The sequence below is a fragment of the Podarcis melisellensis genome, assembly GCF_964234715.1.
Source record: "Podarcis melisellensis genome assembly, chromosome: 8".
Taxonomy (NCBI): Eukaryota; Metazoa; Chordata; class Lepidosauria; order Squamata; family Lacertidae; genus Podarcis; species Podarcis melisellensis.
Window position 1 is genome coordinate 56,282,275 of NC_138540.1, and position 25,337 is coordinate 56,307,611.

The 25,337-nt window shown below is 45.2% G+C and overlaps 1 protein-coding gene across 3 annotated transcripts in view; it reads right to left on the reverse strand.

The window, feature by feature from the left end:
• Positions 1-8,881: 8,881 nt before the first annotated feature.
• The window catches only part of NUP93 (nucleoporin 93), a 67,802-nt gene continuing 51,346 nt past the window's right edge, over positions 8,882-25,337 (reverse strand). For all 3 annotated transcript variants that reach the window (XM_081922698.1, XM_081922699.1, XM_081922700.1), the window contains 12 exons: positions 25,012-25,177; positions 23,736-23,829; positions 22,548-22,739; positions 21,295-21,421; positions 21,101-21,173; positions 20,860-20,904; positions 19,807-19,923; positions 18,301-18,419; positions 16,961-17,078; positions 15,050-15,133; positions 12,437-12,565; positions 8,882-9,111 (listed from right to left, as the gene is read on the reverse strand). In XM_081922698.1, the coding sequence (XP_081778824.1) occupies positions 9,001-9,111; positions 12,437-12,565; positions 15,050-15,133; positions 16,961-17,078; positions 18,301-18,419; positions 19,807-19,923; positions 20,860-20,904; positions 21,101-21,173; positions 21,295-21,421; positions 22,548-22,739; positions 23,736-23,829; positions 25,012-25,177 (1,375 nt within the window). In that variant the 3' untranslated portion in view covers positions 8,882-9,000. The remainder of the gene's footprint in view (positions 9,112-12,436; positions 12,566-15,049; positions 15,134-16,960; positions 17,079-18,300; positions 18,420-19,806; positions 19,924-20,859; positions 20,905-21,100; positions 21,174-21,294; positions 21,422-22,547; positions 22,740-23,735; positions 23,830-25,011; positions 25,178-25,337) is intronic.

The following is a 25,337-nucleotide window of genomic DNA, read 5'->3' on the forward strand; positions in this document are numbered from 1 at the left end:
CTGTGCTACAGTTTAAAAGCCAAACGTGCTTCTCTTGTTTTTCCTCCCATGTTTAAGTCATTGAGGGAACTAATCCTGAATGGGACCACACTTTGCGGGAAGAGGGATTAATCCTTCTCTGCAAAAAAAAACAAACCCCATTCTCACCCAAAATCACCTCTGAATTAATTCCCCTGGAAAGTGCCATTTCCCATTGCAGGTCAGCTTTCAGATCTTAAAGGCCTAAGCACAGGCCAACTTGCCTAGTTTAATATCAAGTACCCTGCAATTTCAAATCAAGATGTCAAACATTCAACAAAATGTTCAGTATTTAGAGTACAGCTGGGAAATATTTTGCATCAAAATTTATGGTGGAAAATACTGAGAATTTATGGAAGCAAAATTGTTTTGGCTCTAGATTCATTCCCTCCCTCATTCCATTCTAAGGCCAGTGTGGCGCTGCCATTAGTATCAGACTAGGAATGGGGAGTCCCAGACTCAAATCCTGCTCTCAGGCATGGAGTGAGCACAGGCCAGTCTCTCTCAGCCTAACCAACCTCACAGGCCTCTTGTAAGGATGATATGGGGAAGGAGCAGACACCGTGTATATTGCCTTCAGCTTCTTGGAGGAAAGGTGAGATATTAATGCAAATAATAACAACAACAACATCCTCCTCTTCTTCCTCCTCCACCAATTCTCAACCACTTTTAGAAGTATAAACAGCAATGTTGAAAATGTTTCATTTCCAGAGCATACTGGATAGCCTACCATGAGCATTCCTAGTTAAGGAAATTTGCCAGGAAAATATGCAAAGCGCGATTACTGTTGCCCATAGCACTGGGAGGCCTGAGTTCCAAAGTCACATGGCAATTTAAAAGCAGTGACAGATAAGGATCTCGAGAGACAGCCAGTCAAAGCCCAGCCATAAAGCTCAGTTCTGGCTCTGGAAAAGCCACTTGAAATTCAGCACTGTGACTCATTTTGTCAGGTTAATGGGAAATTGTTTTCTGCTGTTCCTCTGGGGTAGGCTTTATGTTTATTTTATTTTTTTAAGGATATATTTTAGCTACTGTGTTCTGGAAGTTTTTATTAAGGAGTCCTGATTGTTGTGTTAGCAAGTTCCTACTTGGGGTTACTGACTGCACTGCTGTTTCACCCTTGCCTTATACCAGTCAGACCACTGGTCCAGCCCTACCTGAAGAGGCCATTGGGTATTGAACCTTGGTCATTCTGCATACAAAGCAGGGACTCTGCCACTGTACTTCCCATGACACCAAAGAACCAGCCCACAAACACAGCCTCTCCCCCACGCCAGTCACCACCATCATGAGAACCGCTACAACTGCAGGGCTCCATGGCTGAATTTTGCATGTCTCCAAGGGCACTTAGAATAGATAACCACTGAGAAGCCAAGGCTGCTCTCACAGATGGAAATGGCCTTTGCAAATTACAGCTGGCTTCAGAGGGTGGGCCAATTCAGCTTTGGGGCTCCAATTGGAGAGATAGGGGGAGAAATCCAAAATAATGCCGGGCTGTTCTCATTTAGGGCTTTGGGGAAAACCACACTCACAAGAATGTGAGAAGAGCCTGGCTGCTGGATCAGGCCAAAGCCCCATCTCATCCAGCATTCTGTTTTCACAGTGGTCAACCAAATGCCACTTGGAAGCCTGCAAGCTTTCAAGCTCTCCCCCCACTTGTGATTCCCAGCACACTGCTTCTGACATTGGAGGTAGAACATAGCTATGGAGGTGGTGCATAGCTTGGATGACGAGTACTAACTCCTCCCACTGCAAAGGTTTCAGGTCAAGAGAAGTCTTCCCCATTACTTGTTGAATTGTCCTTTTTTAAAGCAGAGATGCTAGAGATTGAACCTGGAACCTCCTGTGTACAGTGTCTGGGCTCTGCCTCTGAGCTGTGGTCTATTCCCTGAAGAACTCTCTCTACTTTCTGGTGTGGCATGCGCCTCCCAGCTGAAAGGTGCTCACAGCACAGCGGGGAAACCGTGGAACAGCAAAGCCAGGGAATCAGGAATTACTTGCACATCACCATAACCACTGCCACCACCTCCTCAAAATGGAGAAAGATGTGCCTAAAAGGTGTATTCACTAATTTAAAGAGCATAGACACGCAATGGGGAATAATTACTCTAAACAGAGATACAGCCCATCTCCCCCAAGTGTTGAGGGCTTTGACCAGGTGATGCAAGCGTCAGCAGAGTTTGCAGCTGATGGTCCTGCTCTCTCTCCTGAGCGATATCTAAACCAAATGTACGACCACCCTTGCCCAGCGGCTCTCCAAAGGCTGGATATAGAGTAGTCCATGGTTTTCACACTCAGAATATCATGGAAGCAACACACATATAAATACGCACACATTTGCCGTTGAAGCAGCTTTATTTTCAAAACTCACATCCCAGCTGCGTTGGGAAGAGAGTCTGCGGCAAAAGAGAAGAGGAACAGAAGAGAGTCAACGGAAATGACACTGGAGTGAATCTGCAGCCTCTCCGATGCTGGATGCGTAGGGAAGGCAAGTGGTATGATGCAACCCTGGTGTAGTGAAATAGCCGGATAGTAAGATGCGCTTTTTGTCGGCCTGATTCACAACACCAGCTGCAGCAACGATACCGTGACTCCAGGCTGGGGGCTGCCAGGCTCCTGATCCACCTTGGAAAACAGCTTGCCGATGTCTCGTTTCAAGAACAAATCACACTACTTTTTTTTAAAAAAAAAAAACACCACACTTGCATTTTTTTACTCTTCTTCTTAGACAATTTCATTCATTCAAACCCCAAGGCCCATCACAGGATCTAATGCAAGCAACAGGTCAATGATGACAACCAACAAGAAGCCAAATAGATTAATTCCACACCTAAGTAATTTAATTAATTTTAGTGGGCATGACCTGAATACAATTTAATTGGATACAGCCCACTGTCTTTAAACAGGAACAAAATCCATGTCATTCATCATAGTGGGGAAGACAGGCCAGATGTGGCTGATCAGTCTGTCAGGGAGTTAAACTGCTGATGGGCACCTTCAAGGTTCCTCTAGCTTTCCTTTCTTATCTTTAAACTGGACTTGGAATGGGGAAGGCCCTTCAAGGAGAGGAATGTCCTTTAGGTCAGAAGTCATCAGCCCCATGAATATGGTTTTGGACACCACCATGAGATTTATGGATGCTAATGTTCTGTTGAATTACGTACCAATCCTTTGGAACCTGACAGAGGGACAATTTAGCTTGCTTCTAAGGGTACTCATGGTGGCTAAACCACTAATACTTCAATATTGGAATCAGATGTCTATCCCTCCCAATCATACAGTAGACAGAGGACATAGAGGTAAAAGGGACCCCTGACCATTAGGTCCAGTCGCGACTGACTCTGGGGTTGCGGCGCTCATCTTGCTTTATTGGCCGAGGGAGCCGGCGTATAGCTTCTGGGTCATGTGGCCAGCAGGACCAAGCCGCTTCTGGCGAACCAGAGCAGCGCACGGAAACACCGTTTACCTTCCCGCCGGAGCGGTACCTATTTATCTACTTGCACTTTGATGTGCTTTTGAACTGCTAGGTTGGCAGGAACAGGGACTGAGCAATGGGAGCTCACCCTGTCACGGGGATTCGAACCGCCAACCTTCTGATCAGCAAGTCCTAGGCTCAGTGGTTTAACCCACAGCGCCACCCGGCAGCAAATGAGAAGGTGACCATAACCACAAGAAAAATGGGAAATTCTCTGATATAGTATAGCTCTATTTGCTTGACTGTCTGGGCACTGGGCTGGACCTCCAGCTATTCTACTCCCTTACATCTACTATTATGATTTAATGTATATTGTTGTATTTGTTTTTGATTTTGGAAAAGTCAAGTTTTAAAAATGGTTAATAACAGCAGCAAAAGACTGTCCTTTGCAAAGTGAGCCACACAGCCGCACTATCATGTACAGAAGTTGGAAAAAACAGTGGCTGATAAAAACAATATGTTTAAAACTATCAATTCCTTTTGAGATCATCACCTTTTACCATTGATTCAGTGTATGTGTTTGTTTGTTTTTAACAGTACTACCAAATCTCCATACTTTTACCTTTTGAAGGAGGAAGCAATCTTTAATATTTCCTTTTCCGAACCCAAGAACTTTCCTTTGCTGGTGATTATACTGACCTCCATCAATATCCAGACTAATTCTATGAACATTTATTTGAACCTATTGATATTTGGAGGGTTTATCCCAGAGAAAAGGGCACAACCCACTCAGAATTAGGCACTTTGGCACTGCATTGTTTTCAGTGGGAGAGATTTATGCACACATTTAAGATTCCCACTGACATCAATGGACCCGAAAAGGGTTTCAGTCATGAATGGATTGTGCCCAGTCCACCAAATGCACAGGATTGTTACCTAAAGCAGGGATGTCTCTTAATTTCTCAGAATGAAGCAAGTTTTAGGGCTATTAGCTTCAATATGGTTAAAATTAAACTTAGAATGGTTGAAATAAAGAAAATGGATGCTACATCATGCCTGCTTTAAGCTACTGTGGCATAAACGACCCTCCCAATTCCCTTTTGCCAAAGGGAGAACCAAATTCTTCCCAACTCCAGTGAGAACAGTCAGGTGACACAAATCCGCTTCCAGCCACCGTGGAGATGTTGTGCCAAAATCAATTTACTAGAAGACCTTAGGAACATGGTGCCCATTCCCTAAAAAAATGCACAGAAAACATTTTAGAAGAGAGACTGTGAACGATCATTTCTTCTTTCAGCAGAACCTTTCATACATCTTTGAAATTAAGGAAGCATTATTCATTTGTTTGGCATCAGGAGGGAAGTTGCTGTCGTGAGCATGCAGTGAAAGTGCCTGGTGGGGGGATGATGGGAGTTCCAGTCTGACAACATCTGGAGAGTAGCAGGCTGTGCAAAGCTGAGCTGACTAGTTCGATCCACACTAACTGGTCCTGCCCTGTGATGTCTCAATGGACAGGGGCCACACCAGTGCTGCTTGCCAGTTTTTACTGAAATCAGGTGGTTGGGAGCTAGCTGTAGTTCCCACAGGGTTGAAAGGCACACATGTACATTATTGCTAAATTATTAGATGAGAATTACCTTTGGGGGGTGGGGGTGGGAGACCTGCAGGGGTTCTGGCTTAAACATGGAAGATGCAAATAATAAGTTAACAGCCTCCCTTTGCTCCCTTTATACTGGTACAGAGGTACTGGATGAAGAAATTCTAATATTTTCCAATAGAGAAGATATTTTCCAATAGAGAAGAGTGGGTAGATTTGCAGACTGAGATTTGAGATAGTTGCTTGTTGATTAACTGGAAGCAAAGATTTCTTTCTTTCCCTGAACAGTTTGCCATCGTATATTTTAATTTTGGTTTGTATTCTAGCAGTGTGTGTGTGGGTGTGTGGGTGTGTAATGAATCTAATTGTGCTTTTCTGTTTGCAGAAGGACCTATTCAAGAGCCTATTAGTCAAGTAACTTAAATCCATTGCTTTCAACAGGTCAATTTGACAATGATTTAGCCAGATGTCACCCTGCATCATTTCACCAGGGAAATAAGTTATTGAGATACCCAAGTTGGTTTAGCTCTGTATTTATCTTAAATGCTTTTAGCGTCATTTTTATGGAACACAAGCAGCCATTATTTCAAAGCCTTTGCTAAAACCCAATGGGAGTTGGACTGCAATAAATTACTGGCTCAGAATATCCAGCTCCAACCCCAGGCTATTATGCTGCGCTTTTCCTGACAGTAGAAATGGCACAAATGTGAGTTTTCAACACACTGGGCTCATTGACAGATCCAACTCAATTTTATCAGGACTTAAATCATGGTTTAGGCCTGTCTTCTACAAAGACCCATCATCTCACACGTGAGGGCGTCATGGAAATTAATCCTCAACTGACCCCAGCTATGGGGTTTATTGATCATTTGTGATTCAAGCCCTGAGCAGCTAATTGACTCACAGGTACTGCAGTCAGGTTTTCATCTCGCCTTACCTGCACACCTTGACCTGTGTGGGTATCTATCTGTCCATCATCTTCACCACCCACCCCAGTGCACCTACGTAGGCTGTTGCCTAGTTCATGTCTCAATAAACTTGTCCACCTTTAAAGAATGGTGAGGTTTTACTGTAAAAATGTAATGTGGTTTGGGGTGTGCATGTGCAAGGCTGACCCAAGACACCTGACACTGCATGGGCCTGTATCGTATTATCCCAAGAGCTGTGCCCAAACATCATCTGAAACATGGCGCTACTCCAGGCAACTTCTTGGGCACCTGGGTTCCCCATTTATGTATGTACGTACATGTGGATGGAGTTTAACAACTTACTCTCACTTGCCACACAGCCATGACCTCTTGGCCAAGGGTCACCAACATGGTGCCCATGGGCACCAATGTGCTCACCAGCAGCTCTTGGCATCTGCAAAAAGGTCTCAGTAAATATATCCTCCAAAATCCACACTGCCAAAGAGGCTGTTTGCCCTATCTCAACTTCTCCTCCATTGAACATGCCCCCTTAAACATGCTTTCATATCACTGGATGCCAGGGGTGCTCCCCGCCCCCCGCCTTCTGAAAAAAGGAAATTGTTTGTTTGTGCGAGTGGCAGAGGGTGGCATTCACATCTCTCCCTCCTCCATTTATTCAGGTGGCACACTTGTCCCTTTTTCTGCTCTTTTAGGTGTGGTAGCCATTTTGTATTATGTCATTCCATACACAACTGTCTTTCTGTGACTGGCACCCACAGCACTCGCACAGATCTCCCTTCAGGAATTCCTATCATATTCTCTCCAGCTCTTAATCTCATCCCTCCCCCTCTTCTTTATGTTTTCTCAGTTATTGCCTTTTTTAAAAAATCACTTTTGGAATAAGTCATGACAAAGCAGTTGATTAGCAAATCATGCTGTAGATTAGTGATTTTTGTTGGCCCTATTCCACTCTTTGGCTTTGCCGGATTTCTGTTTGCTTTTGTCTCATTGCATTTTGCTAAGTTTCTTGGTTTTAAAAATCTATTTGTATGTTCTGACTTGTGTTTTACCCTGGAATCATTTAATGAAGGTGGTTAAGATATATTTTAAATAAACAAAACCAACAGAGAAATTGAGGCTGATTTGCTTAATCATATTCTGATTGTTGATTCTGGGTTCCCCAGAATCCAACTCTGGAACTGTATGAAGTGGGGCTCCAGCTTTTTTTATGGCAGCCTCACCTCAAATTCCCTCACTTCCCACCATAATAGGTAGAACAGCCTTTGCTAATCTGGTGCCCTCTGGATGTTTCAGACTACAGTTTCCACCTACTAAACATTCAGGGGGCACTAGGTTGGTAACTTACCTTGTGTCCTAATGTCATGGCGATGAGTATTCCTCCCTGCTCAGGATCACTAGTCATCACTAGCAGAAGTGGAGCTATGCTTGGCAGGACCAGTTGTACTATATCTTATGGAGGGGAAGAATGGAATCCCAGATGCTGATGTTTTCAATGGCAGTTCTTATAATTTCACTCTACACCTTCCTGATCTTACAGAAGCACTGAAGTCTAGACTATGAGGAGGCAGGGAGGATACTGCCTCCCACACTGAAATTGGAGACGCTGACCTCACTGTTGGAGAATCATGGACCTAAACAGCCTCTAGAACAGGGGTCAGCAAACTTTTTCAGCAGGGGGCCAGTCTACTGTCCCTCAGACCTTGTGGGGGGCCAGACTATATCTTGAAGGGGGGTAAAATGAACGAATTCCTATGCCCCACAGATAACCCAGAGATGCATTTTTAAAAAAATGACACATTCTACTCATGTAAAAACACACTGATTCCTGGACCGTCTGCAAGCCGGATTTAGAAGGCGATTGGGCCGGATCCAGCCCCTGGGCCTTAGTTTGCCTACCCATGCTCAAGTATTCAACTGCACCTCCCTGCTTTCCAAAGGAGTAGATGCCATTGCATGCGAGGGAATGCTGCAGAACGTAAGCAGCAGGATGGCTTGAACCCAAGGATGCATGAATGGGACTATTCATGCAGCAAGGAGTCCGTGCCTGCCCCTCTCCACACTGTACCCCCTGAGAAGCCACCCTTGAGGGCTGGAAGATCCACCAGAGATGCACAGGTTGGGGGGCGGGGTTGCTGCAAGAAGGGGGCGGGCTTCAGCTAGGGGATATGTCATTTGTGCAAGAGCACTTTGCGATTCAAATATCCTGCAGCCAGTGCAGGTAAGAGTTAATTATATGATATAATTTAGGACCAACGCATCTCTTGCATCCCACAGCAATAGAAATTAAGCCTCTTCAATTTCCTAGGAGAAGAGTTGCCAACATGGGGCCCCTAAGCGCAACAGTACCCTCGAGGTTTTCCCCTGACACCCACAAAATCTAAGATAAACCTTATCTTACTGCCCACCCCCGTTCATAAGGTGGTGAGAATGGTAACCTATTTCTCCCTAAGAAGGACATACAACTGAAAGAGAAAACTGAGTGACACTTTCCCACTTCTCCTTTCAGAGGCTTGGATTAGTTCAAACTTTTACCCAGATCACTTGGAAAAGTGTGTGTGTGTGTGTGTGTGTGTGTGTGTGTGTGTATGTGTGTGTGTGTGCACTTTCTCTTTTTCTGTCTCCCAGGGGCTGGGCGGGGGGGGGGGAGGTTGATGCAGGGAGAGAATGTCCAGGGAGGGGGTATACCTAAGGCACTTGCTTAAAAATCCAAAATGTGCCCATGGACTAAAAAACATCAGTGACCCCTGCCTGAGGAATTAAAATAAAGGACACAGTGCCTGCCTCCATAGATCCTGCTCCTTCATTAAAATGAGCTTCCCCCTTCCCCCACCTCTCAAAACAAATAAATATTGTAAAAAGCAAAATAAATGAATAAGTGAACATAAATAATGGCAAAAGTAAAGCAAAATGTCAAAACAAATATAAATCAAAAAAATTTATTGTGGTTGACAAAGTACATAATACAAAAAGCAAAAAACCCCAAATTAAACTGGGCCGCCCACTGAGGGTACCAGCAGCATCTGGCAGGTTTCCTAAGGCGCCTAGTTCATGAGGACCTCCATCTGCACCAGCCGTGCGTTGGTGTCTCCTGAGGTTCGGTAGGGGATCATGCCGGCAAAGGTGATCAGCGCCCGAGCTTGAGATCGGAGTTTCTACAAAGCACAGAAACAGAACGCTTTGACTTATATTTTAACTGGAGATGGATGTTGGGTGAGAGACTCTTCTTAGAATGAAAAGGGTGGGTGGACAGATCTAAATTCAAAGTATGTCAACAAAAATGAAGCCGTAGACCACCAAGCAACATGACCATCAGCTTGTGTGGCTGATATGTTCCCTCCCAGAAATAGATGTACCGTAGATTCCGGTGTATTGGGTGACTGGGCGTATTAGACGACCCCCCAAATTAGCAGCTGCAATTTGGGGATTTGTCTTATAAGTCCAGTCGCCTGATACGCTGGGCAGCTCCGCACCGGGAGAAAGCTGCCTGGAGCAGAGCTGAGCCTGCTGCTCGCTGCTGCTGCTGCTGCTTCGGAAGCTGCAGCAGCAGCAGGGGGACAGGTTCTGCTCCGCGCCACCCATACCCGGCGTATAAGGTGACCCCCAATTTTTTAACCTCTTTTCCGGGGTTAAAAAGTTGCCTTATACGCCAGAATCTACGGTATGTGTTTAGTGCAACCTGGAGAGATCGGGGGAGGGGAGGGCCTGGGTAATATTGCGCTTAAGAGGAAGAGCAAAGGTCACAGAGCACAATTGTTGGCAGAGGACCTTCTATGCATGTAGAACAGGGGTCAGCAAACTTTTTCAGCAGGGGGCCGGTCCACTGTCCCTCAGACCTTGTGCGGGGCTGGACTATATTTTGATTTTTTTTAAAAAATGAATGAATTCCAATGCCCCACAAATAACCCAGAGATGCATTTTAAATAAAAGCACACATTCTACTCATGTAAAAACATGCTGATTCCCGAACCGTCCGCAGGTCGGATTTAGAAGGCGAGTGGGCCTGATCCAGCCCCCGGACCTTAGTTTGCCTACCCATGATGTAGAAAGTCTAGGTTCAATCCCTGATATCTTGAGTTAGGTTAGAAAAAACATCAAATAAATATGTGTTGGCCTCTGTCTCCATCTGAGTTGAAATATATTGTTGAAGTGACCATATGCTTTCAGAAATAGTTCAGAATTCACTGAAGTATCGCCTCACAAAAACTCCTTATCTTCTAACACCCAGCCAGCAGTTATTTTGGAAGGTCTTGCAGTTACTGACTCCTGTTGTGGGGGAGGGGCCTCTGGAGCACCCAAGGACCCTTGCTGAGACTGACTAGCTACGTACCTTGAGGTTAAAGCCACTTGACTTCAGAGAAACCTTGACTGTGCAAGTGTTGCACTTCCTGATGAAGTAACCAATGCCAGATGGGTTGTGGGATCAGTATCAGCTAAGGCAGGTAGATGATTGGTACTGGCGGCAATATGTATGACCCTGTGCCCTCTTGGCTTATTAAATCTAACAAGAGGGGGGCTGGCTGGTTGGATCCAGAATGTAGTTCATGCTTCATTGCATGAGGGGACAGTTCTTACTGCCTTGAAACAGGCGGTGGTGCAGCAACTCCTTAAAAAAATCAGCCCTGGACCCCTTGAACTGGAAAGGCCAGTTACAAATACACCTTTTTTGAGGGAGTAGGTGGTGGAGAGGGTTGCAGTGAGCTAGCTGTGAGCATCCCTGGATGACACAGATTATTGAGTTTGGAATAATGTGGGTTCAGGCCTGGGACCGAGTTGGCCTTGGTCACCCTGATGGATTAACTTTACACAGGGGGAGGGTGACCTTGCTCCTGCTTGCGTCTCTGCGGTTTTTCTGTAGAATGAAAACTTGGGGCCCTGTGTCACTGTGGCTCTGGTCCTACCGGAGGAACCAAGTCCAGAGAGTGGCATTGGCAGAATTATTTTAGGCCCCTTCGCAGTTATGCTATAGGGTGCCACAGGGCACTACTCTGCCCCCAGCGCTGTCTAATATCTACATGCCACTGGGAGTTGCCATCAGGCATTTCAGTGCAAGGTGCCATCAGAATGCTGATGACCATCAGCACTATTTCTCTGTAATCTTTGAATCTGAAGGCTTTTTAAAAATTTAAAGCAAGTGCTATATAAATTTTATGAAATAAAATAATATGTTATGAGCAACTTCTAGACAAATAAGCAGTAGAAGATTATGATGATGCAGCTCTGTTTGGAGACTGAAATACCATTGCCCTCAAGGGCCTTCGGGGACAGATTGGCACGGCTGGTGGAGCCCCTTTCTTCCCGTCCTTGTTTGTGGAAAACAATTTAGAACTGAATTGCTGTTGCCCTCTCTACCGAGGTTAAAGGAGGCCTGGAGGTGCAGGTGTTCCATTTGTTATAAATTATTTAATCAAAAGCAGGAGCCACCCAAATACCTCGGCTGGTACCTCCCAAATGCCTTCAGTGCCAATTACTTTCCTTTTCCTTTCTCAAGGGGGCATGAGAATGCCCTTTGGCGCCAGTAAAAATCCCAAAGCAAATAAACATGGTTGTTATGACCTGCAATGACACTGAAATGGCTGGATTTGTATTCTCTTTAGTACTACCTTTTACGGATTTCCATTTGATTCAAGACTTAACAGGCAGAAAAAGAGTCAAGTGTGGATGAGGTGGTGTTTCCAAACTTCCAAACTAGTAAGGTTTGGGCACAATGTGGGCATATGTGACAGGAAAACACCTCCTTTGGGTCCCCATCTCTAAATCAGTTGAAACAGAGTTTCCAAAGAAAGAAAGGGAGTGAAGTTGTGTGAACACAAGGGTATGCCATCAAACAATAATCCACGTGCCCAGAGGAGGGAACCTTTCCATGGGCCCAAACCCTGCTGTAAATGGGAGTTTCCAAAGAGAGGACTCTTCCAGTGCTGCCAAAGGTGCAAACTTCAGATGCGTTCATGGCATGACCTTTGCCAATTCACTTTTTTGGTGTGCCTTCCCAGTAAAAGGAAAGCAGGCTTATCCTGGCCCCAAAAACAATAAGGTGGACTTGCATTTCAAGACAGGCATCTAAGCTCAGGAAGCTTTCTTAGCATTCACATGTGCCAGTGTGGTCCAAGGATAGGATTAGATTTGGAGCAGGGATCTTTTCGTGTGCCTCGCTAAGATAGTTGTAATTTCTCAGTTCTCTCTCCGTGAAGCGGTAATAAAATATAATTATTACTGTTATTATAAATGCCAGAACTAACATTCTGGGCCTGCAACATTGCCTATCACGATTAGTCTTGGTTTTACCTGCCTACAGCAAGAATGGGGATCATGCGGCTTTCCAGGTAAATGTTGCTGGACTATGGCTCCTATCGTCCTTGACTACTGGGTCAAGCTGGCTGGGGCTGATGGGAGCTGGAGTCAAACAACATCAGGAGGAGCACAGGTTCTCCATCCCTGACTTACACAGCATCTTGTGGGATTGAGGGAAGAGAAGCTTACCAAATCTCGGTCCTCCATGACACGAGGGGGTCTGGCAGGGGTGGCTGGGCTGGTGCCTTTCAACCTCTTGTACTGGGTAAACAAAATATTCATTGTTGCAAGGAGGACCTCTGACAGATTGTGTCTGATCTGTGAAAACAAGGGAAAATAAAATGCAAAAAAGAATGAAAGACAAGGCAGGGAGCTCTAAGGGTCAATTTGTGCCCCACAGGTAGTCAAACTGGGTATTGCACTTTCTTGATACACCACATTCAACCAACAAGGCTTGAGAAAACTAGACACACAGGAATATACTTACCGTATTTTTCGCCTTATAGGACGTACTTTTTCCCCTCCAAAAATGAAGGGGAAATCTGTGTGCGTCCTATGGGGCAAATACAGGCTTTCGCTGAAGCTTGGAGAGCGAGAGGGGTCGGTGCGCACCGACCCCTCTTGATCTCCAGGCTTCAGGAAGCCATCAGCAAGCCTGGGGAGCCTGCGGGAGTTCCCACAGGGCTCCCCACGCTGTGGATAGTAGCCCGGCGCGCAGAGCGCCCTTCACGCCGGGCAGATATCCACAGCCTGGGGAGCCCTGGGGGAGTTCCCTGAAGCAGAGCGCCCCGCGCTTCGGGCAGACATCAGCCAGCCCCACAAGCTTGGGGGACAGCGGGGAGGCTCAGCGCCGCCATCCCGCTGTTCCCCAACCTGGGTTTGGGGGGGAAATTAAGGAAAACATTTTTTCCTTTATTTCCCCCCCAAAAAACTAGGTGCGTCCTATGAGACGGAGCGTCCTATGGGACGAAAAATACGGTATGTCATTAATGGACAGTTTTCCAGCTTTCCTTGTGCAAATTGCAAAAGATCTGGGACATGCTGTAGTGTGCAGGTGCAGTTTATGTCGGGTACTGGGTAGCTCACTTCTGCCCTCTGTAGATCCTTTCCAGTTAACACACGAAGGGTGAACTGAACACGCCATTGTGGAGGCCTCCAACACCCTCCTGCAGATTCATCTTGCATGGGGAGACTGGCAGGGAGGGGCAAGATGTCTTTTAGGGAATCTTATCTATCATCCCTGAACTTCGCATTGGGGAACCCCAGACAAGCTTCTGGGAAATCCCGGTGTTCCCTGGAGCACAGTCTGAAGAATAGTTAAGATAAATGATAAACTAAGGAATAAGAATTTAAAGGATTCTTGTAAACTAAGAACTGCTGCACAAATAGATGATAGAAATCAAGTGCTGATACTATAGGGCTCCAGAATTAAACCTTGGATTAAATAAAGTTGGGGTAAAATTGGATGTCTTCATCTTTCTTTTTCTTTTTTAAAAAAGGTCAAGAAGAAAGCACACTTCATTCACTCACTAATCATCAAGGAATGAGAAGCAGGAAATTCATCTTTTCACTGAAGGGTAAGAGTTTTGAGCCAGGATTAGTGTACTGATCAAGAGCCGAGTCCCACAATGCCAAATTGCTGTGTTGGTTTTTGTGACCAAGCAGCCCAGAGGCAACTGATGAATGATAAGCAGCTTTTGGCTGAAAGCTGACAAAACGGATGACTCAGGAAATCAATATGTTCTGAGGCTAGAAGCCAAAAACAAAACAACCCCTCTCCACTTCCCCTGGCTGCCATTCATCCATCCAGTCTTTTGATTTCCAAGTTCACTTTGCAGCATGAACCAATTACCTTATCGACAAGCCCTCTTTAAGATGTGTTTGAAAGATTGGAGGTAACTTTCGATTCCACCTCTTTAAGCAAGAGGAAGAGATTTGCCACCCACCCCAACAATATTACTATTGACAGAAAGGCATCAGGATGTTATCAGTCCCCTTTAGGCTGTGTTTTGCAGGGGGCTCAACCTGACAACAAAACAAATATTTCCCTTTAAAAAATAATAATTCCATAATAAATTGACACAGGAACAGAATCAATATATGGGGACTGACCAGTTTCCCCAACCCAGTATCATGCTGGGATATCAGATTTGAAACATAAACACAGAGTGCAAACAGAGCTTGTTCACATCTTTGACCCAAAACAAATGCTCTGGCGTGAAAGTAAGTACACAAGTAAGGCAGCTCTTCCCCTTTCTCTCTTTGGTGCTGGGAAATGGGGATCAGCATGCAGAGCATTTCACGGCACTGAAGGGGAAAGGGGGAACCCATTCCCTGCTTGGGGACTCTACAACAGCAAGACCCCCTGCCACTCTGGAACACAGCAATTATGTTTTGGAGGGGAATGATGCCACCTCTCTCAAGGTGGCAGAAGAAGCTAAGTTACAGCATCTCCAGGAGTTTTTTTCCTACTTCCAGCTAAATACATCTGAGCTTCAATTTGGAATCATGTTTTGGGACCTGCAGCAGCTTCCTGTCAGGTGTGGCACCACATAAGGAGCATCAGAGAATGACACAGGCATGGGTGAAGCCCCGACCTGACACTCGCTGATCCTCAGTGCCAGGAATTGCACACTTGTCCTTGTCAGTGGCACTGGGGGAGCAAGTGCAGGCAGATGTATCCTGAGAATAGGAAAGGGATCCCCCAAGCACAGCCCCTGCAGGTCCCCATGGCAGAGGTGCCTGGATGTGCGCAACTCATGGAAGAAAAGGGGAGGGACCAAACAGCCGTGGCTTGCTTACTTCATCACTGAAATTCCTGAAGGCTGCTACTCGTTCCTCCACATATTCTTGACTCAGGGGGACCAGTTTCAGCTGCTCCATGATCTGTAACGAAAGCACAGGAGTAACAATGGACTGTTGTGAAGGGAAATGACAATTTGCAGGCAGTTTACGTATGCAATATCTTCTTCTGTGTTCACTCACTTTTCCTTACACACACACTCTATCCTTTTGCACTGAGTGCATACAGTTTAATTTAAGCTCTGAACGAAACTTCTGTATGTACCCTAGTACATACCTTGTGAGCGCATACTACAGTGGTACCTCGGGTTACATACACTTCAGGTTACATACGCTTCAGGTTACAGACTCCGCTAACCCAGAAATAGTGCTTCAGGTTAAGAACTTTGCCTCAGAATGAGAACAGAAATCGTGCTCCAGCGGCACGGCAGCAGCAGGAGGGCCCATTAGCTAAAGTGCTGCTTCAGGTTAAGCACAGTTTCAGGTTAAGAATGGACCTCCGGAACGAATTAAGTATTTAACCCGAGGTACCAATGTAATTGGCAAGTTTTAGCATATAACAGGACTTTAAGCTATGCAAATCTACCACCAGAAATACTGTGATAAGGACCACTTATGTGTCCTCTTTATTGGGCCTAAGATCAGGAAAATTCTCTCATTTAAGTTCCTGGTGGTCATCAGAAAAGCAGCATCTACATAGTGCTTGCACTGTTGCCACATCAATGAATTGTTAATCTTTAAAAGGTGTTCAAGGAAATTCCTGAGGATTCCTCACCCCCCCAATGCATAACAAAGAGCATTCATAGCGCAAGTTGGATTATTGAACAGTGATCATTTTATCCAGTGATAAAGCAGCCTTCCCCAATGGCCAGGCTGGCTGAATCTGATAGGAGCTGCAGTCCAAAACACCTGAAAGGCACTAACAGTCTGAACCACTTCAGGAGAATAGGAAGACTGAAACACTCCATCATGAAAAACCATTTCCTGTGGCACAGAGCAAACTAGCACACTATGCAGAAAGGGGAAGAGATGGAATCCATCTTTTGCTCGGCTAGGAGTTTGATTCTTGTTTTCAATATAGAAAAAGCATTAAAATATGTGTCACCTTCAATTCCACCTGCTATCTGAAGTTGAACAGACCCAGATCAGCTTTACCTACTTGACTACTATTTGTGATAACCAGACAGCTTTTTTTTTAAAAAGGATTAAACCAAATTCATGGAAGACCATGTCTTTAAAAGGAGCTAGATATGACAGCCAAAAACAGAACTTCCATATTCCAAGAAAGTATACCTTGGTATATAAAGCACCAGAGATTCTTAGGAGTGGAAAGGACTAGAACCAGGAGCATTCAGATCAGTACTGACACCTGAGACTGTAGTTCAGAAGGATTTGTGGGCTATGATGCCTGCTCAGACGCTGGAGATAGTCCATCCATCCAGGTAGCTCATTGGTTACCTCTGACCTGGTAGCATTTTAACAACTTTCAGGTCAGGCTTCACAACCGTCACATTTGCCAGCATTGGCTCTATGCTTGTAAGGCATGGATGGGGACTCCAACTCCCACCAGCCCCAGCTGGCATGGCCAATGGTCAGGGCTGATGGGAGATGAAGTCCAGCAACAGATTCCCCACAACCTGCTGTAAGGGCTTGCTCTCTTGCCTGCTTCATGCTCACTGGATTTTCCCAGAGGTCCTAGTCCTGGAGTCCCATGCCCCTTTATTTCTACTACACCAGCTTTCGTGGGCTACAAAAGCACAGGACCACAAGAAAAGCAATCAGGAGGCAGTGCCATCTCCACCATGCTTTGTTTGTGAGTGCCCAAGACTATTTATTTATGTTCCTTGTTGGGCTCGTCAAACTGCAGATCCCAGTAGCTTTATCTTCTCAAACAAAAAACTTGAAACTTACATCGAAGGCCCTGTCAATGTGACCGGCATGATATTCATCAAAAAAGGTGATGAGGTCTAACAGGAGGTAGAATGTGGAGTCAATGGGTTTCTTTGTACTTATTCCCTGTGCTTTATATCTGAAAAAACCAAAGCAAAACAAGTCACATTCCATCTGAGAAAAGGCTGCAGTACTATATGTGTGCAACACTTGCTAATTGCAAGCAGCTGAACTTTCAGGAAAGGACATTTCCCCTAGAATGAGTATATTTCGCATTTACATAGTGCTTCAAACTGCTTCCCACACATTCTCTCAGCAATTTGTCCAGCAACCCTGTAAGGATGGTTAATCTTGTTTTCTCCATACTGCAGCCTGGAGGGAGGAACTGAGGTTGAAATAACAGAACTGCCCAGGGGCCAACCAATGACTTCAAGGCTTCAAGCTGACAGGAGGGCCAAGGAGTTCTAGTCTCTCTGCTGCTGGATTCACTGGCCTTAGGCTGGAGCTGTGCCATGCACACACCCTTCTGCACCACCCTTGCTCAGTGAGTTACCTGCTTGGGGACTGCAGATCAACTCACAACCATGGTGGAGAAAACTAGAGTTGCCACCCTACCCAGCTGATTCAAGGGAGGGAGAAACACATGAACTTACTTTATGCCAGGTCTATATTGGTACTGACTCTTTCACATCACCTGATTTCTGACCTTTTTTTAAAGCTGGAAATGTTAGAAATTTGTGATCTACTGCATGCAACACGTGTGGAAGATAACTTTGGACTGCCCCTGCTCTGAACTGATGGCAATGGAGTGGGCAAGGGGACAGAGGGGCACAGCAACTCTATGGGGAGCAGGCAGGATCAGAACTTGACAGGGAGCTCCTACCACCAGAAGGGGTGAAGCTTAGCTTGATTTGCATGTCTGTTGGTGAAATCAATGGGAGGAGCCAGGACACTGAAGAAGAACACAGGTTTTCCACAGCTTGTGTGGAACCTCCTCCTCTGTGGGTAGGTTTTATGGACTGACGAAAGCCTTTAATTCATTCATTACAGAACAGAGTTGGAGAATTACTGAATTAAGTTAAGTATAAAACTGTTCAGATTATATATCTAGATTCACTCTCCTGTGGACTTTTTGCTTTCCAGTTTTGATAATGGCATAAATTTACACACACATATAACACATACATACACACCTGAGAAGCGTGCAGGATTGAATGCTGAAAATGCACAGCAACAAAAAGCAGTGTGGGACACATCCAAGCCATGTGTCTTTTCAACAAACTCATCATTAAAGGTATTCCTCAAGCTACAGTGACCATGGTCATGAAACTCAGTTCCCCTCCTGGAGGCTGTTCTCTCACCTCTCAGCAATGGAATGTGCCATATTCTTCAGCCTCTCCTTATTTGACTGAGGAGCGCTGATCTGAGGGACCACGGGACTCAGCAACTTGTTCATCAACTCAAGCACTTTGTCTGGATTCTAAGGAAAGTGCAAACAGGGAAGAGAAGAACTGCAGAGCCCAGAGACAAGAAGATGCATTTCAAAGACACACAACCAAGGGAGTTCAGGGTAGGGGGCAGGGGGAGACTTTTTTTTGGTAAAATGTAGAAACTCCCAAGAAAAACTGAGATCTTCAGCAGCAAAAACAATGTATGAGAACATGGAAGAAAGACTTTTGGGTTGTGGTATGGGTGGAACCTGCAGCCCTCCTGTGGTGGAGAGGAAAATGTGTGTGTATGTGCATGTGTGTGATAGAAATGGAAGAGAGAAATGAGGGCCCTCTGTCTATTTTGGATTCTAGTCCTCCCTCTGCCCCAATGGCAACATGTGACTCCCAATAGATTAGCCCTGAGGAAATGCAACTTTCATTAGGAAAAAAGGGTTCTTGGCTCCTGATCTATGGCATCATCCTTTGGAGGGAGTGGAGGAATAGCACAGGAGTAGTAATACTGCTCTGCTCCCTGAGAGCCTCCACTTTCACTAAAAAATAAACAAACAAATGTAGTTTCTTGTCCTTTTCTCATCCTAGGTCTGGTGAAGTCTCAGAAAACATAGAAGCAGCTAAGTGGGAATTTCAGTGGCTGGGGCTTCAGTGCCCTTGTCCCTATCATCTCAAGCAAAACCAAAAATAATTATGCCAAAACAGCATAGGAAAAATCTGAGAAATTACCCAGATGTGTTCAACCTGCACAACTGATACAGATCACAAACTCCAGCTCATGTTTGCACAGCATCTCGATTGTGCAAAATTTTGTTTTATTTTTAGCACACAGTTGAGGCTGGAGTCCAAAGAGCTGCTTTGGCTCACCCGAGGGACTTCTACTAAACCAGTGGCACTTTTGACCTTCTTTCCATTGAGCAGCTAATCCAGCTTCAAAGGCAGTTTGGCATATGAAATTGGGAGGGGTGCCGATGTTGGAGGAAAAACAGATCTAAATAAAACCCCTTTGAGCTGACACTGTTCCAGCAATTTTCCTGTAGTGCTCAGATAACTGTTGTGTGTTGCTCTGCTATTCTTCAATCTGCAGTGGCTAAACTGCTAATTAGTTGATAACTTACACATTGCCATTACTAACCAGATATTACTATCTGGTGGTCCAATCCTGTGAACCTTTCTACAAAGATTAACTATTCAGAGTGGTGCACAGAAGGAATCCTGAAAGGCCAGATAAAACAAAGGCCAGAAACATACAGGGCCAGATAACTAAAGGAAAAAAATAAGCATACTTTGATTCAGAGGCTGCAGCTGGCCCTAGTGTTGTAAATTCAGGTCACATTTCCAGAGACCACAATGCCTCCTAGCTAATCCCTACTGATCTAAAAATTAAACGAACTTCTTGGCCAGCAGTGATGGAAACCTGCTTACCTTGGCAAGGTCATAAAGTTTGGTAGCTTCTTCAAAGAGACCTTTACTTTCTGCCACTGAAGCAACTTTATTAATAAGTGGTTTGGTGTCTCTAGTAAACTTATCAATCACTCCAGGCTGATGAAAGAATACAAATAAAGAAGGGAGATAAAATACTTGGACAACAGAAATACTATAAACTTTTAGATGAGTCTTATCAACTGGCAACAACATTTTTGTATGAAAGATTATGGCTAATTTTACAGATTGTAATCTAAATCTGTTAACAATCTTGTGGCAGCGAGTTTCTCAGTATCAGAAAGCAAATGTCATTGCCTTTCCTCCCTTTCTGACTCTAAAATCACTCTTTGGTCTCTGTCTGCTGGGGCTACAGGGCAAGGTGGAATTATGGGCATTGCAGGGACAGAATATGTTGGCACTATGTGATTTAAGTTACCGTCAGGCCCTTTGAGTAAGTCTCAAAGGTTAGGAGAACCATAGCTGGAAACTGTAATACACACACACACCTACCTCACATTTTTCCCTGGTGGGATACTAGAAGAATGAGGAGGAAGGGGCTTTCTCTTGATCTGCCCTTTCATACTAGTTTTCTTTGCCCTTCACTAATAGGTGGTGGAGGGGTTTGATGAGAAATCTGAAAAGGCTGAAGGAACACACCTGTCCTTTTTCTGGGCTTAGTTCCCTAACCTGTGCTAATCGTTTCTTTCTATCATCCTGTAATGCTGAGCTGTCTGAATAATCTCCTGCGTGTTTATTTGAGGCACAAGAAGCTGCTTATTTGGGTGGCTAAAGACCAGCACAGACTGCAGGCCTTGGAAAGTTTGGGAATTATGACATCCACTGTAACTGCTGTTGAGGTTAACCGGGCCAGATTTGAAACTGTAGTTTAGAACCTGGGTTAAGAAGAACCCTGGTTTACCATAACCGTGTTTAAGTTTGAGCAATTAATTTCAATACTGAAAAACCAACAGGGAACCTGCAAAAACAATAATTACAGCCAGCAATCAAATAGTAGTGGGGGTGGGGGTGGGAAAACATTATATATGAACTTACTTTTCTACTGCCATCATTCTCCAGCTTTCCAAGAATCATATCAAACTACCCATGAAAAGGAAAAACAAAATAAAGTTAGGAGGGTGTGCTAACACTCTGAGGGATGACTGCAATATTGTGATTTAAGGATTTAACACCCCTGGTGGTGGGGTTCCACTGCTGCACTGGAAGCTACTTTTGAAGAAGGGTGATTTCCACCCTAAACTAAGGAAGGAAAAGGTGCAACTGGAACCTGGCATACCTCTCTGCTCTCAATCACTAGTTCGCTCACACAGCGCAAGAACATGTTGTCCCCTTGGCTGTCCTTCTCATTCCTGCAAAAGAAGAGCAGAAAGGAAGAAAAGCACTGCAGTTTGACTGTTTCCTGCTTTGCTTTTAACACAGCAGCTGTTAAAAAAACAGCCCGGCCTTCAAACTGCCGCTACAGGAGCCCACCTGAGAAAGTAGAAGTACTGCAGGGCTTCTCGAGGGTCAGTGGACTCAAACTTGCGGGTGTAGAGCATCAGCAGGCGGACAAAATTCAAGCGTCTGATGGCCGGAGGGTCACCTGCCTCATGGCTTACTGAAAAGTTAAGGGACAGGAAGATGAATCTCTCTTTTCCCCCAACCAAGGCAGCATTCAAATGAAAGATGTTCATTATGCCTGCAGGGATTAACCACAGGCAAGCACTTTGAATAAAGAAACTTTATCAAAGGGCTGGACCACCAAGTGCAAGAAGTGTAGAGTTGGAAAATGTTCTGAAGAGGACAACCAAAAATCACTGCAGGGTTGGAACAATAAGGTAAAGGATAAAAGTGAAGGACCCCTGGACGGTTGAGTCAAGTCAAACTTGACTGTGGGGTGCAGTGCTCATCTTGCTTCAGGTCGAAGGAGCCAATGTTTGTTCGCAGACAGCTTTCCAGGTCATGTGGCCAGCATGACTAAATGGCTTCTGGTGCAACGGGACACTGTGAGAAGGGCCAGACAGCACGGAAACGCCGTTTACCTTTACCTTGGAACGATACTCCTATGAGGAAAGGTTGCTGTATTTGGTGGGTTTGGGCATAGAAAAATGGTGAGGAGGGGCTGGGTAGGGGACATGATAGTGGAGTATAACATCATAAAGGGTGTAGAGAAAGTGGACAGATGATCCAGTAAAGCTGAATATTGGAAGACTCGTAACAGGTAAAAGGAAGTATTTCTTCACCCAGAGCATTTGGAACTTGCTGCCGTAAGACGTAGTGATGGCCAGCAACCTGGACAGTTTTAACAAGGGATTAGATAAATGCATGTAGAATAAAGCTACCAATGGCTTGTAGTCATGACTGCTGTGTTCTAATGCCAGTGCCAAAGGCAGTAAATGCCTCTGAATAATGGCTGCAGGGGATTACGTGTGGAAACTGCTGTTGCGCACATATCCTGATTGTAGGTTTCCCTGAAGCATTTATCTGGTTGGTCACTGAGAGAACTGAGCCATGTCCCTTTCTCTAACCAGGTTAGGTCCAAAAGATCTTCATTTCATTGATCTGGGCATAATTTCTCATTTGCAATCAGGCAATTAATTCATTTTTTTTAAGATAACCTTTTTTTTTTTTTTTTTACAAATTTCTGCCCTATTGCAGTCTCCTGCTCTCGTGGTTTCTTTTATATTCTGTGCAGGATACAAATGAGATGGGGAAAGCACAGGATAAACACAATCCAGACTCACAAAGCTGTGCGCTCTGCCCAGAAGATTTCAGGAGCAGCTTTAGTTCAAAGAGGACCAAGGCAACATGAACGGCATGGCAGCGCAGGCGCTCTGTGCGGAAGAGGAAAGCAATGGCAGCTTCGAACTGGGCCGTCAGAAACAACACTTGGAAGTAGAGAAATGGCTGCTGGTTCACTGCAAAATGCGACTCGCCTGAAGAAAAACACAAGAATGAAGGCTTAGGTATTTTCACAGCTAGCCTGATGGTGCCCGACACAGGATGGTGCCTGACATGCCTGACACAGCACACTGGCTTGCTTTAATCAGGGGAAGCTGAAGGAAACTAGTCACAAAATCAAACATTGTTTGCATTGCACCAAATTGACCTATGATTATTTAGAGAAAAGTTAAAATAAAAAGTAAAGTAGCAGAGGAAGCAATATTATCTATTGCTTAACCTGACCCGTCGCCTGAAAATGTTCAAGGTGCTTGACCATTTATAAAATTATAAACATTTATTAAAACAATACTAGTAATGTCAGATTCACATGCCAGTAATTCAAGCCATGAATTACCAATTTTTCAGGCACCCTTAACTATTTAAGTTGGCTTGTCCACCTTTTAAATGGGTATAACTCAATGTTTCTCAAACTTGGGTCTCCAGCTGTTGTTGGACTACATCTCCCATCATCCCTAGCCTGCAGGACTAGTGGTCAGGGATGATGGGAGTTCTAACTCAAGGTCTCGACTTTTTACATTGCCTTTATTTTACAAAAACTACCAGGCGTGCATACATATAAAAGGTAAAGGTACCCCTGCCCGTACGGGCCAGTCTTGCCAGACTCTGGGGTTGTGCGCCCATCTCACTTAAGAGGCCAGGGGCCAGCGCTGTCCGGAGACACTTCCGGGTCACGTGGCCAGCGTGACAAAGCTGCATCTGGCGAGCCAGAGCCGCACACGGAAACACCGTTTACCTTCCCGCTGGTAAGCGGTCCCTATTTATCTACTTGCACCCGGAGGTGCTTTCGAACTGCTAGGTTGGCAGGCGCTGGGACTGAGCAGCGGGAGCGCACCCCGCCGCAGGGATTCGAACCGCCGACCTTTCGATCGGCAAGTCCTAGGCACTGAGGCTTTAACCCACAGCGCCACCTGCGTCCCCAAATACAGAACTCCAAATATCACTCACGCACAGTCTCTGGGTTAACTTACCATAATCTTCAAGCAATTGCTTCTGGAACTGAGACAATGTCAGCCTGTCTTGGGGAGAGTTGGAGCCATCATCATCAAAGCACACCTGGTTCAACTACACACAAGAGGGAGAAAGTGATGCTAAGGCTTTCCTTGCATGCAACAAAAAGCTTCTCTTCAAAAGTCAAACAAGTGAAAAGCAAACAAAGGTTGCCACCAATCAAAATGAAATCAGGTAAACAACAACAAACTGTGCTCTTATAAACGGGTAAGTGATCCTGAATCTGAGAGGCACAGCCACATATTCTACAGCTTTGGGCAAGTGACTTCTCTCTCAGCCTCAGTTTTCCACATCCTAACAAGACGACTAGACTGGCCAGCCTTTTTTAGGCTTATGCTGAGACAACAGTGTGTTAAGCAGGGATGGGGAACCTGTGGCCATCCAAATGTTGCTGGACTACAATTCCCATAACCCCTGATTATTGGCCATGCTGGGCAAGACTGATGGGAGTTGGAGTCCAACATCATCTTGGAGTGGGGAGGGGAGCACAGATTCCCCATCCCTGCTATACAGGGAAACACTCCCAATAACCCTCTGTTCACGTTCCTGATATGACTCTGCCTTTGCCTGATGAGACCCTAATTTGAAAGGTCCTGTGCTACAGAGCGCTTCTTCCCTGAGTCTCATGTCCAGCTAGAACAAGACACTTGGTCTGATGTTGAAAATATTTTGAAAATGACAATGGCACCACTATTTTGCCCAAGAGGATTGTGTTAATACCTTACAGATCATATCTGGAAGTACTTTAGCCCTGGACTGGATCTTCACCAGTTCTTTTATTTATAGATCTGCTTGTATCCCGATTCTTCCAGCATAAATCAGACCCTCTGAACACCTAATACAGGCACAGGAAAACTCAGCCCTCCAGATGTTTTGGGACTACAACTCCCATCATCCCTGACCACCGATCCTGTTAGCTTCAGCAGAAGGAAAGAAAAACTCTCAAAACGAACAAAAAATATCAAAAATCAGGAAGAAGCACATCAGAAGTCAGAAAAAGCACACCTAAACAAGGCTGTTTTGACCTGCTGCCCAAATGCACAGAGTGAAGAAGACTCCCCTGGAGACCTGGCAACACAGCAGGCCACAGTTCTCATAATCCTTTGCAACTCACTGGTGGGAGCTGGGATACATAAGAGGGTATTCTCCAGAGGAAGGCAGTGTTCAAATGAGGGGGGAATTGGAAGTATAGTGAGCAGTGCTATCTCTAAAACTTTGAAGGGAAGCCACCATTACCTTTAGCCAAAGATAATCTTCTGTTTTATCAGCAACTTCACTGTGGTTATCGGCAATGTCGCAGCGTCCTATGATACAGTAAACCGCTCTTTTGTAAGGGTCGGTGTTGTTTCTCAGGGCTCGTCTGTAGTGGAGGCGAACTTTGTTCTCGGTGGCTGGAGACAATCTACAATAAAAGAAAGACAAGTTATTAAATGGAGCTGTGGCTCAGCTTACAGCCCACAATAAGACAGGTCCCTCCTACCAGTGTGCCAGTTGATTGACCCACACTGGCTCTGCGTGTGTTGCTCACAACATCCAACACTGTGTGCATGCAGCAAGCAATG